The sequence below is a fragment of the Castor canadensis genome, chromosome 1 (assembly GCF_047511655.1).
Source record: "Castor canadensis chromosome 1, mCasCan1.hap1v2, whole genome shotgun sequence".
In the NCBI taxonomy this organism is placed as follows: domain Eukaryota; kingdom Metazoa; phylum Chordata; class Mammalia; order Rodentia; family Castoridae; genus Castor; species Castor canadensis.
In genome coordinates, this window is record NC_133386.1 from 45,485,936 (window position 1) to 45,498,261 (window position 12,326).

Sequence of the window (12,326 nt, forward strand, 5' to 3'; positions counted from 1 at the left end):
ACTTGCCAGATTTCAATATGGCCGCCGACAGGCTGTTCCCAAGCGGAGGCCTTTCATAGGCCAAGGTCGCATCCGGGTCCCGCCCATTTCCTCCCCGAGGGCCGCGTCCGCCCATCTCTTCGCTACGCATGCGCAGCAGAGGCCGGCCGGGAGGTGGGATTGCCGCGGTCTTCCGTCTGCGGTCGCCGTCGCCTCAGCCTTGCTGCTCCTGTCTGTCTGGGGCTGCATTGCCGGCGTTGGTGGCGCGAGGGGAGGGGGGGACTGACGGACCGTGTGTGTGCGCGCGCGGGGGTCCCGGCAGTCCCAGCAGTTCCCCTCACGCGGGGTGGGTGGCGAGGGTCCGCTGCAGTCTGGGGGAGGCCTTAGACGGCGCCATGTCAGCGGGCGGCCCATGCCCGGCAGGAGCCGGAGGGGGCCCCGGGGGCGCCTCCTGCGCTGTGGGGGTCTCCCCCGGCGGGGTATCCATGTTCCGGTGGCTGGAGGTGCTGGAGAAGGAATTCGACAAGGCCTTCGTGGATGTGGATCTGCTACTAGGCGAGATCGATCCTGACCAGGCGGACATCACTTATGAGGGACGACAGAAAATGACCAGCCTAAGCTCCTGCTTTGCGCAGCTTTGCCACAAAGCCCAGACTGTGTCCCAAATCAACCACAAGCTGGAGGTGAGTCTTGGGGACTGGCAGCGGTGGCATTGAACCCGAGGCTGCCGGAGAGCGTTAGATCCTATTTAACGCACTAGGGGAAAGACCCTAGAAAACTGCCCGCTGGGACCCCAGAGCTTGGGAATATGATGGGAGAGCGCGTCTGTATGTGTGTGAAGAAAGGAAGCAGGTGAGGGTGGGGGAGAAAAAGGATGGAGAGCGACGTGTGGGTCTCCCGGGGTTCTGTCATCCACCTTCCCATCATCTCACCGAGGAGGGGGCTGGAGCTGGTGGCACTAGCCTCCCTTGTAAGGGGTTGCATTAACAAATCTAAGGAAGGTTTGCTGTCAGGAGAATACCTTATCCCGCCTTCTGACACGTGAGTTTCGCAGATGCTACTTTCACGGTGAGAAACCAGAATGGTGTATTTTCGCAGAGATGGCAGCGCTGATTTTTTTTTTTTTTCATTTTAGCTATCTCAAATCAACATCTGTGGCAGCACACAGAGAAACATGCATGAACTATTTAGGGGAATCTGATCAAAGCTCTTAGGAAATTGTGGTGGAATATATACAACAGTATCGTTGTCTTTCTCGGTTTACATCCACAATTGGTCCTTAAATTTCAGGCATATGTCTCCAGAGCGCCCTGTAATTTAAATAACTTCCAACATTGGGATTTATGTGTTTGTACTTTCCTGTATTTCTCATTCTGGCTTTATTTTGGGGAGTGTGCAAAGGACCATCATTTGCTTTAGTCTCTAATCCTGGGTGGGGGTGCAGTGGTGATGATTTCAAAATAAATATTTAAAAACCTACCACATCGTGTGGAAAAATAAATTAGGGCATATTTAAAATCTTGATAGATTAACATTATTACATAAAGAGCACTTTCTAAGCAAGCAGTTAAATAAGAAAATGAGCATTTCATTTTAAAGAAGGTAAAAATGGAATAATTAGTGATGTAGGAAGCTCTTTGAGCCTTATCTTTCCTAAGAAGTCATCATTGCTACTATTGATAATGAGAGTGTCCATTGTATCCAAATTAATTTGTATGTCAGCTATCCTTCCTGTCCTTGCTTAGAGTCAGTGTTCTTTCTCTTTCCCATTAGTTAACCATGAAAAGTAGTAAATTAATCTTTGATTAGCATAGATTTACATATCCAGGATTTCATGGCTCTTCTCCACTGAGAGTAGTATTAATTTATGCCATCCTTTTTAAAATGGTTCAGATGAAAGTGCTGATAATCACTTAGAGTAGGTAAGTGAAAATGTCTTGATTTCTTGATTACTGGTAATTTTTAGAAGATAGCTGATTTTTCAGGTACTGAAATTGCATTTGATGGTTTTTAGAATACTACTTTAGCTTTAAAAAACAGAGATCAAGAGTAGCTTTTACCACATGAGAACTTTCATATCATTTACAGCTTTAAGTATCTACTTGAGATAGTTTTTTTTTAAATGAAACAGCTTCTAATTTGTTTTTTAAATGACTTAAAAAACTGAACAGTGATGATTTTGATGTCTGATATAAAATCTAATTTCAAAGAAAGGCTCATTCTGTAAGAGATGGTGCTCAATTTTTTTTGTCTTTACATATTTTAGATGAGTAGTCATCTAAATAATAGATTATGAATGCAATAAATTATGCATGTTCTTATTTTCAGAAATTATAATTATGTATTCTGACCCTATAATCTCACTTAGGAAATACCATTATTTCTCAAAATAAGAAATGGCTAGCATATCATAATATGAACATGTTTTTCAGAATCTTTACATGTATAATGTCTTCTCTAGTTTTCACCGAATCAGAATCAGTGTGTATTGCTGTGGGAAGACTTGTCTGCAGTGCCTTTCCAAGTAAAATTGCTGGTATACCATCTGCAGAATTTCAGTTGTTGCTCCATAACTGTTATCAATCTTCTGAGATCTTGAAATCTTAAAAAAAGATTTCTATAATAAAAATATTTTTATATTATTAAGACACAGATACCTCCAGTGTGGGTAATTTGTAATATATTTAAATTGGTCTTGGATAGCCTTCCAGATTACCATTTCTTCCCATCCATGTGTTTTTAGGTAATACGGTACTTCATGTTAATCTAGTAATTAGAAAAATTACTAGATTACTTTTGCTGTAAAAAATTAATCATGGAGCCAGACACCTGTGGCACATGCCTGTCATTGGGAAGATGGAGGTTCCAGTTTGCCATATAACTTCTCAATGAAAAAAAAACTGGATGTGGTGACATGCACTTGTCATCCCAGTGATGGCGGGAAGCTTAAAATAGAAGGAGTGAAGCAAGCCTGGGCAAAAGTGAGACCCAATTTCCAAAATAATCAGAGCAAAAAGGGCTCAAGTACATCGCTCTCAAGCACCTGCCTAGCAAGGTGAAGTCCTAAGTTCAAATCCAATACCACAAAAAAAAAAAAAAAAAAAACATGGATTATAGTTTTAAATTAAATGTGAATGACATCCATGTGACTGCTTTTTGCATAAGTTATGTTTGGGATGAGACATGTCTATACAGGCAGAGAATATCAGACTATTTTGACATGGTACCATTTCAATTTACTCACATCTGTCTCTTAAATTTCCACTTGCTAGAGAATTTCTGCTGTGGTGAGCCACTTGGTGATGGCCAATCTATAGTCACAGGCACTGATTAGGAAAGTAGTAGTAACAATAGTAGTGATAGCTATAGAAGATGTGTTGGAGTAGAACAAAGGCCATGAACCAATACTTTAGATAAATTCATCTCTGTATCTTTATTTTTTTTTTTGTGGTACTGGGATTTGAACTCAGGGCCTACACTGTAAGTCACTCCACTAGTCCTTTTTTGTGAAGGGATCTCTGCTTCCTGAGTAAGCTAGGATTATAAGCATGAGCCACAGGTGCCCAGCTTTACCTCTATGTCTTAGAATACCAATGAATGCTCACTCCTTTAAAATAACAACAAACCAATACAATTCTATTATAACCTTCTTCCCCTCCACAGTTGCTGAATTAGTATCTCTTTAAAGTGATTAACTGCAGAACTGTCAGTATAGAAACGTTTAACTTTGGTTGGGAGCCACATTGATAAAGGAACTGATGATACATTTTCCTTCATGCTGCTTTAAATCTATAATGTTTTTAAATAAGCATTTTTGGAACATTGAAGTCAAAACATACGATTGATCTAGTATATATGAATTGAATACTGATTATGTGCCAGATGTTGTATTGGGGACTGGGGGTAGAATGGGTAGATACCAAAAGGGATGTAGTCATTGCTATTATGAAGCTTGGATTCATTAAGTAATTTGGATTATATACCTTGGAGCTCAGGGGAGTTTGTTGGGGGAATAATGTTTTAAATGAAAATTATAACTTTGATAGTGCTGTAAAAGGTACATAGAGTAATAAGAGTTTATTCTAGAGTGTCAAGGAAGGAAAGGTCCCTGAAAATTAAAGTTGACTTAAGACATAAAGGATGAGGAGGAATTAATTGCGCTAAAAGAAATAGTAATATCATTCTATATTACAGTAGAGGGACGAGGAAGTAGAAAGCACCAGTGGTAGGCAAGAGCATAATGCATTTGAAGATCTACCAGGGAGTTGGTAAGTGGTTGGTTGGTTGTTTTTGCTGTACTCCTTGCTAGGCAGACACTCTACCACCTGAGCCACTCCACCAGCCCTTTTTTGTGTTGTTATTGAGACAGTGTCTTGCTTTATTCCCAGGCTAGCCTCAACTTCTCTCCTATTTGTGCTTCCCAGCATGGTTGGGATGACAGGTGTGTGCCACCATGCCCAGCCATTTGTTGAGATGGAGTCTCCTGGACTTTTTGCTCAGGCTGGCCTCAAACTGAGAGTGTTGTGATCTCTGCCTTCCCAATAGCTAGGATTACAGACTCGAGCCACCACACCTGGTGCTTGATCAGTGTTTTGAGAGAAGGCGAAAAAATAAGATGCAAGATATGTTTGAACTGGTTTCTATGGGCCTGGTATTATAGCCTATGCCATAGATTCAGGACTTTGTCATAACAATGGTAAATGTTCTTATTATCCATGTGAGATGATTATAATGTGGGGTAAGATACTGGAGAAATGGAGGAAAGTGTTCAAAACAAGAGAGACTTGAGAGGGGGGAAAATCAACAAAGTCTGGGGATAGATTGGAGTAGAAGGATGAGGGAATTCACAGTGACTCCATTAGATCAGTCTTGTGAAGCTAGTAGTCTGGATAGATATATATGAGATACTGTTAGCAATAATGGTATCGCTAACCTTATTCGTCAATTACTGTGGGTCAGGCTGTCAGGCTCTAGCCTAAGTTTTTTTTTTTTAACATCTGTTTTTCATCTAATACTTGTAACAGCCATGTGAGATAGGTTTATGGTTATTCCCATATTATAGGGATTAAGTAAGGAACCTAAGACTACAGAATAGCAAAATCAATCTCTGAACAAACATTTATGTTTGGTGGGGGACTCAGGAGGCAGAAAGAGTGAGTGTGGCTGGATAGATAAATTTAAAGGAAGAGTGTGGGGTTCCAGGGAAGTATTCTTTTATTTTGCTTTTAAATGAAAAAAAAAAACAAAAACAAAACTTGAACATGTTTATAGTCAGTAAAACATCTAGTTTGAGGGAAAAGCTGAATATTATAGAAAATAAGAGGGATAATTAATATTAGAAAGATTCTAAGTAGAAATGAGAGACAAAGTACAGGTAGAAAGAATGGCCTTACATTGAAAGAAGGACAACTGTTACACTTAGAGGGAAGTGAGAGATGATGAGAACAGTGGGGGAGTTTGGGGGAGTTTTGTGTGATTTCCCATCCCCCACCCCCATTTAAAATAGGAGCCCAGGTCAAATGCTGAAAGTGAGTGAGAGTAAGCACTTCAGGAGATTGGGAATTCCAGTTATCCAGAGAAATAGACAGACTGCCAGGCAATGTTGAAACCTACTTGTAGTTAGTTATCATAAATTCTTGGTGCAGCCAGTCTGCTCTGTGGTATGACATCTTCCAGCAATACCTACTTAAGTATAGGCAGAGTAAAACTTGGGTTCATCCACTGTTGTAGCAAAGGAATTTCATATATGAACAAGAATATTATTAGAATGAAAACGGTAGTGAAGATGAAGAAAAGAAAGAAGGTTAATTAAGTAGAAATGATAGGAGTTGATCATTATGCAAACACATAGCATAAGAGAGAAAAAGGGTTAAGGACGACATCACATTTATTTTTGGGAAATGTATTGGTTAATGCCTATTGGGTTGAATAAGTGTCTCCTCCAAAATTTATGTCCACCTAAAACCTCAGAACATGGCCTTATTAGAAATAGGGTCTTACATAGTTAAGAGTGGAGGCAAGACCATACTGGACCAATCTACTGTAATTGTCCTTATAAGAAATGGAAAATGACACATAGAGACACAGAGAAGAAGGCTATGTGAAAATGGAAATAATTGGACTGATGTTTCTACAAGCCAGAGAATGCTGGGAATTGTCAACAGCCAAGCTAGGCGAGAGGTATAGGACAGTTTCTTCTAGAGAGAAGGAGCCAATGCTCCTAACACTTTGAGTTCAGACTTCTGGTGTCCAGAATTAAGACAGTAAACTTATTTTAAGGCACCAGATTTGCAGTAATTTGTTACGACAGCTCTTAGAAACTCTAAGGAGCTCCTTTTTTTGAAGTGGTACATAACAGATGCCTTTACAGTAGTGCCTACCGTACTTTGCATCATAATTAAAAATGTATTTTTATCTCTAATGCCATTTTTGAACTTTCAAGGGCAGAATTCATGTCTTATTCATTGTTTTATCCCCAGATTCTGGTGCACAGTTGTACACTCAATGTACCTAAACAACAGTGGGCCACTCACTGAAATAAGGAATCCAAGAGAAGCAACTGATCTGTTGGGAAAGATAATTACATAAGTTTAGGATATTGTACATAGTTAAGCTCCTGATTCTTTTTTGCATATTCCTAACATAATCTCATTTTTTTCTTAACTACCTCCAATTTATCTTTTTGTTCCCTATTCATTCTACAATGATTCAATTTTAGTGGTTTATATCTAAAAAGATAATTTGATTCTTTTGTTCTTTCTGTTACTTATTGGCTAAAATTCAAACTCCTCAGCATGATAATGGTTTACTGCTCATCATCCATTCTTAATTGCTTTTGCCTCAGGAAAATTGTTCTGTTTGCAGTTCTCTAGATAGACCTTGTTTTTTCACTACACTTCTAATTTGGCACAGGTTTTCATGATAATGCCTTGTGTCCCTTCTTTCTACAGTGTCAAACACTCACTCATAAGACTCCACTTATATCACCATCTTTGTGAAAATTTTCCTCACTCACTTGTCACTGCTCTCTATGTCTTATTCAATGTTTTGTTCCAGATCTGGTGCACAGTGTGCTCAGGAAATGTTTATTTACATGAATGAATTATTTGAAATACATCTAGTGTTTTGCCATGAATCTTCAAAGATTATCATCAGCTACTGTGTAGTATGAACTTCATGAGAGCTGTGATAGTATCTGTTTTGTTGTCTCTATATCCATGGTATTTAAGACAATGCCTACTATATCATTGAATGGCTGAATCTGCAGGTTTGTTTATGCCCCTGGCATGTAATTTTCAAGCATATGATTTATGTGCTAATATTTCATGGCTTTCCATTAAAAAAAAAAAAAGTTGAGTCAGGAATGGTGATTATAGGAATGCCTCCTATAATCCCAGCACTTGGGAGTCAAAGGCAGGAGAATTGCAAGTCCAAGACTAGACTGGGTTACATAGTTCAAGGCCAGCCTGAGCTAACATAGCAAGACTCCCTCTCAAAAAAACTAGGGTTATAACTCAAGTGATAGAGTGATTGTCTAGCATGCATAAGGTCTTGGGTTCAGTCTTGAGTACTGCAGAAATACAAAACAAAACCAAGGGTTGGGGAATGTAGCTCAGTCATAGAGTCTTGCCTGGCATGCACAAAGCCATGGGTTTGAACCACACCATGAAAAAAGGAAAAAAAAATTGAAAGTGGGATTTAAAACATCATATAAAAGAGTATTAAGTATTGATTTAATGTACTGTGACATTCCTAAAATATTGTTTGACTCTTCTCCCCCACCCCACTTCTAATTTTCATCATAGAGCATCTGAGTTCTTTGACATTTAAATGGAAACATTTTACATTGTTTGAAAGTCCATTTTGAGATTCTGAGGAAAGTACTTTAACTTTCAAAGGTATGTTTTAGATTTATCTACTAGTCTCAAATTGTAATCCACCAACCCTAGTTCATTCATGTTGTCTTTCATATTACACACAGGTGCCTTTTAAATAACATAAATGTGATAATGTCATTCTGCTTAAAATTACTCAGTTGTACTTTGAGTAAATTTCATACTTATTACCGATAAACTGGATATCCCTCCAGTGATGTGTCTTAACATTCTTTCTTATTCTTTGTGATCCAGCATATGGGCCTCCTTCAGAAGCTCTAAGGTAAGATTATCAAACTTTTTTTCAGGACTCCTTTACAATCTTAAAATTTGGGGGACCCCAGAGGGCTTTTTTTTTTTTTTAATGTGTGCTATATGTACCAATAATTGCTATTTTAGACATTAAAACTGAGAAAATTAAATATTTCTGGCATCATTAAAAATAGCATCAGTAAGCTTATTATATTACATGTATAATACATATATTTTATTATTATTTTTGTTTTTTTTATATGTAGTCCAACTCACCGTGCTCCTACCTCCTACTGTAATCCCTAGTGTTGGGATTACAGACATGTGCTACTACTTACGGCTTTACATACTTATATAATTTTAAATTTTAAATAACTTTTCCAAAACCAAAATGAAATTAGTAAAAGAATAACATTTCATGTTTTGCTTAAATCTTTAAAAATTAAACATAATTGTAATTATGGGATTTGAATTCAGGGCCTCATGCTTGCTAGGCAGGATCTGTACCACTTGAGCCATACTCCCAGCCCTTTTTGCTTTGATTATTTTTGAAATAGAGTCACTTTTTTGCCTGGCTAAGCCTAGAACATGATCTTGCTACTTACGTTTCCCACTTAACTGGGATGAGAGGAATAGCTGAGATAGGATCTTGCAAACTTTTTGTCTGAGCTCAAACTATAATCCTCCTGATCGCCATCTCCCAAGTAGCTGAGATTACAGGTGTTGGCCACTGCATCAAGTGAATTCATTTATTTTCATTTGCTTATATTAATTGTACAAAGGGGTTTCATTGTGATACTTCCATACATACATAAAATATACTTTGATCAAATTTACCCTCTCAAATATTCTATTACTCTTCCCCTTTTAAACAATTTTAGCAGATTTTATTATTCTGATTCCATACGCGAGTGTAAAATTCCTAAATCATATTTATTCCCCCTTATTCTCTCCTTTTGCCCTTCCGCTGGTTCCCACCCCCAAACAGTCCCTCTTTTATACTTCTGTCATTTTTTTAATAGGTTTAGATTCTGCGTATGAGAGAGAACATGTGATGTGTCTTTCTCAATCTAGCTTGTTTTACTTAATGTAATCAACAGTTCCATTTTTCTTCAGATGACATAATTTCCTTTTTCCTTATGACTGAATAATACTCCATTGTGTATGCAGTAAGCCTGACTTATTTGCAGATTTATTACATGTGAAAAATTAATAATAAATAAATTAAAATCTAAAGATAGTTCAAAAACAATAATTTTTAATTCCCACACATGCTTTATAGCTCAGTTGATATGGTGGAGTTCTTGGTTTGTGTGGCATCATTGTCAGTTGTGTTTAACTTGTTGGGACAACTACTGAGTGCAATTTTAGGACACTGAACTCTGCATCATGGTCATTCATGTTTTTTCCATAATGGCAGTCTCCTTGGAACCATGTACAGGGGATATCACAGGTCTACTGTTTTTTATGTAGCTCATTTTCTTTGTGGGCTTCTCCTTGCTCCAGGCCACTATAAGCTTTGCCAGAGCAAGGCCTACATTTGTTTCGTTCACCAATGTGGGTCCTTAAAACTCAGCCCAGTGTTTGTCTTATAGTTGGAGCTTAGTGAATACTTGATTAGATGTAAATGTGATGATGTGGGAGACATAAATAAAATATGTTGCTTGTCTAGACTGCAGAACAGTTTGAAGAGAAATAATGACAGATGAAATTAGTGGTCCTTATAAATGGATAGAAAAACCTGAAGTGACTTGGTAGACTTTTTTTTTTTTTTACAGAACTTGTATAAATAAAATGATCAGACAATTTGAAGTACTGAGGGCATTATTTCCTATCTGTCTTGAGAGATGGCCATTTTTTTGGTGGTACTGGGATTTGAACTCAGGGCGTCATGCTTGCTAGGCAGGCATTCTACCACTTGAACCACTCCACCAGCCCATTTTTGTGTTAGGTATTTTCAAGATAGGTTCTCTCCAACTGTTTTCCTGGGCTGGCCTTGAGTTGCAGTCCTCCTGATCTCTGCCTCCTTAGTAGCTAGGATTACAGGCGTGAGCTACCAGTGTCCAGCCAGTGTTTTCAAATTTGAACTTTGAATGTGTTTTCTCTTTAATGTTAGGCTTGTGTTTTAGAATAGGATTCATTGACTTTCTGTACACTGACCACTTCAAGCACAGGGAAAAAAAAGAAGATAAAAGAGTCTTCCTAAAATGAGTGGGTTAAATTAAATTGTATTTTGAATGAATAAAAAAAAAGGGAATGGAATGAAGTGATCCTGTTAATCACATTGTCGCCTTGACTTTTGTCACAGGAGAAATGGCCTTATGGAGAATGGTCCTGCTTCTGTTGCCTGTCAGATAGATTAGAATTCTTTATATAAGAATCTGTATGATAGGTTCTTTTTAAAGTTTAGTTCTTAGCTGTGCGCTAGTGGCTAACTCCTATAATCCTAGCTACTCAAGAAGCAGAGATCTGAGGATCATGGTTCAAAGTTAGCCAGGGCAAATAGTTTGAGAGACCCTGTCTCAAAAATATCCATCAAAAAAAGGAGGGTGAGGGGCTGGTGGAGTGGCTCAAGGCCCTGAGTTCAGACCCCAACACCAAAACAAAACAAAAAAAGTTTAGTTTGTGGAAAAGACACTCTGCCAAATAAAATAGCATTGCTCCCTTTATGAGAGGAGAATTGGATAATCTGAAAATATTCTATTATTACTACGAAGCTCATTATTAAATTTAGCACTCAATAAGGTTGTAATAAGTATATCCTCTATATATGATTTTTATTTCTTATATTTGTTTTATTGGTTATCTGGGCTTAGAGTGTTTTGGAAAGTGGGCAGTTGTAAATAAGAAATTTTAGTTACTGGACTAAATGGTATAATTCTAAAGATTTAAACTCCAATCTATACGTTTCATTCTGAATTTCATTTTCAAACATAAACAGAGTACAGACATTTAAAAACATTTTTCTTTTTAGGGAAATGATTGAATATTATATGTACACTTTAAAACAAGTTACAGAAACAATTTTAGATAATTATGTATTTTTAGCAACAGCTTTCTGAGCTGTAGTTCAATACAGTTAAATTGCTGTTTGGAGTCAACTATGTTAATTCCCATTTTGGGGAATGTGTGCTTTTGTATGCATCTATGCCTGTTTTCTTGCCTGCTTGTGTGTTTCTCACTCATGCCCCTGTATGCATACAAGTTCTGCTGTTTGTCAATATGCACGTAAAGTGGTGGGGAGTAGAGTTTCAAAGTCTGTTGCTTAGAGTTTAGCCTAGTTCTGAGATTTGGGGAGATTATCTCACTTGGCTCTCATGGACTGCTTCCTCACCAATTTTTCTATTACTGCCAGAATTACAAAGAATGTCAGGAGGTCTAAGTTTTAATTCTATGCGATTTGTAATTTCGGTCAGCTCACACATAATGTCTTTAGTCTCAGTTCATACATGTGCAAAATAAAGACATTTTTATCAGATATCTTTAGCTGCTTATCTTGAACCTCGTTTTTTGTAGTATCGAGATTGAACCCAGGGCCTTGTGTATACTGGGCAAATACAGCTATTGAGCTACATCCCTAACCCTATCTATCTTGGACTTCTTAAAATTACGTTAAAAATTTTTATGACATATTGAAATTAGTCTAATTTCCCTGCTTGTTATTTAGTAATTTTGTTGGGGTCCGAGACTGGCCACCCTCTGAGAGGACAAAGGACACTTGAGACAATGCAAGCTACAAAGGGAGGTTTATTTCTAGCTAGCTAGGGTCCGAGTATCTGCCCAACGCAGCGGGGTTTCAACAAGGACCCTGAATGCAAAGTTTAAGCAGGTCTTATACTCTTTAAAGCATCAATCATTGTCACATAGGAATTCCTCATGCCCCTGGGGTCACATTTTCCTGACATTGCCCACATCCTGGTGGTGGGGTAAGATTATTTATTGGGAACTGGAAAAACACCAAACATTTACTTATCAGGTTTACCTGTCAGGAACTTGAAAAACACTAGACGCCTTAACATATTGACTCACATTCCGTTCAGTATGATCAATCAGAAACACTCCCTGTTCCCAGAAACCATTTCACCTCCCTTTGTTCCAGGGAGTGGGGCTCAAGGTTACCCAAGGGTCATGCCAGTTAGAGCTGATTTTTAGGCTAGGTGGGCTGCAAGTTAAAGTACCCCAACATTCCCCGCTTTAGATGTTCATAATGAGGAATCATGC

The 12,326-nt window shown here is 38.3% G+C and overlaps 1 protein-coding gene across 2 annotated transcripts in view; it reads left to right on the top strand.

Moving 5' to 3' along the window:
• Positions 1–140: 140 nt before the first annotated feature.
• Positions 141–12,326, top strand: part of Gopc (golgi associated PDZ and coiled-coil motif containing) — a 52,967-nt gene continuing 40,781 nt past the window's right edge. The window contains exon 1 of one of the 2 annotated variants that reach the window (XM_020175391.2): positions 141–662. In XM_020175391.2, coding sequence (XP_020030980.1) covers positions 375–662 — 288 coding nt within the window. In that variant the 5' untranslated portion in view covers positions 141–374. The remainder of the gene's footprint in view (positions 663–12,326) is intronic. The other variant, XM_020175392.2, reaches the window with a different exon arrangement.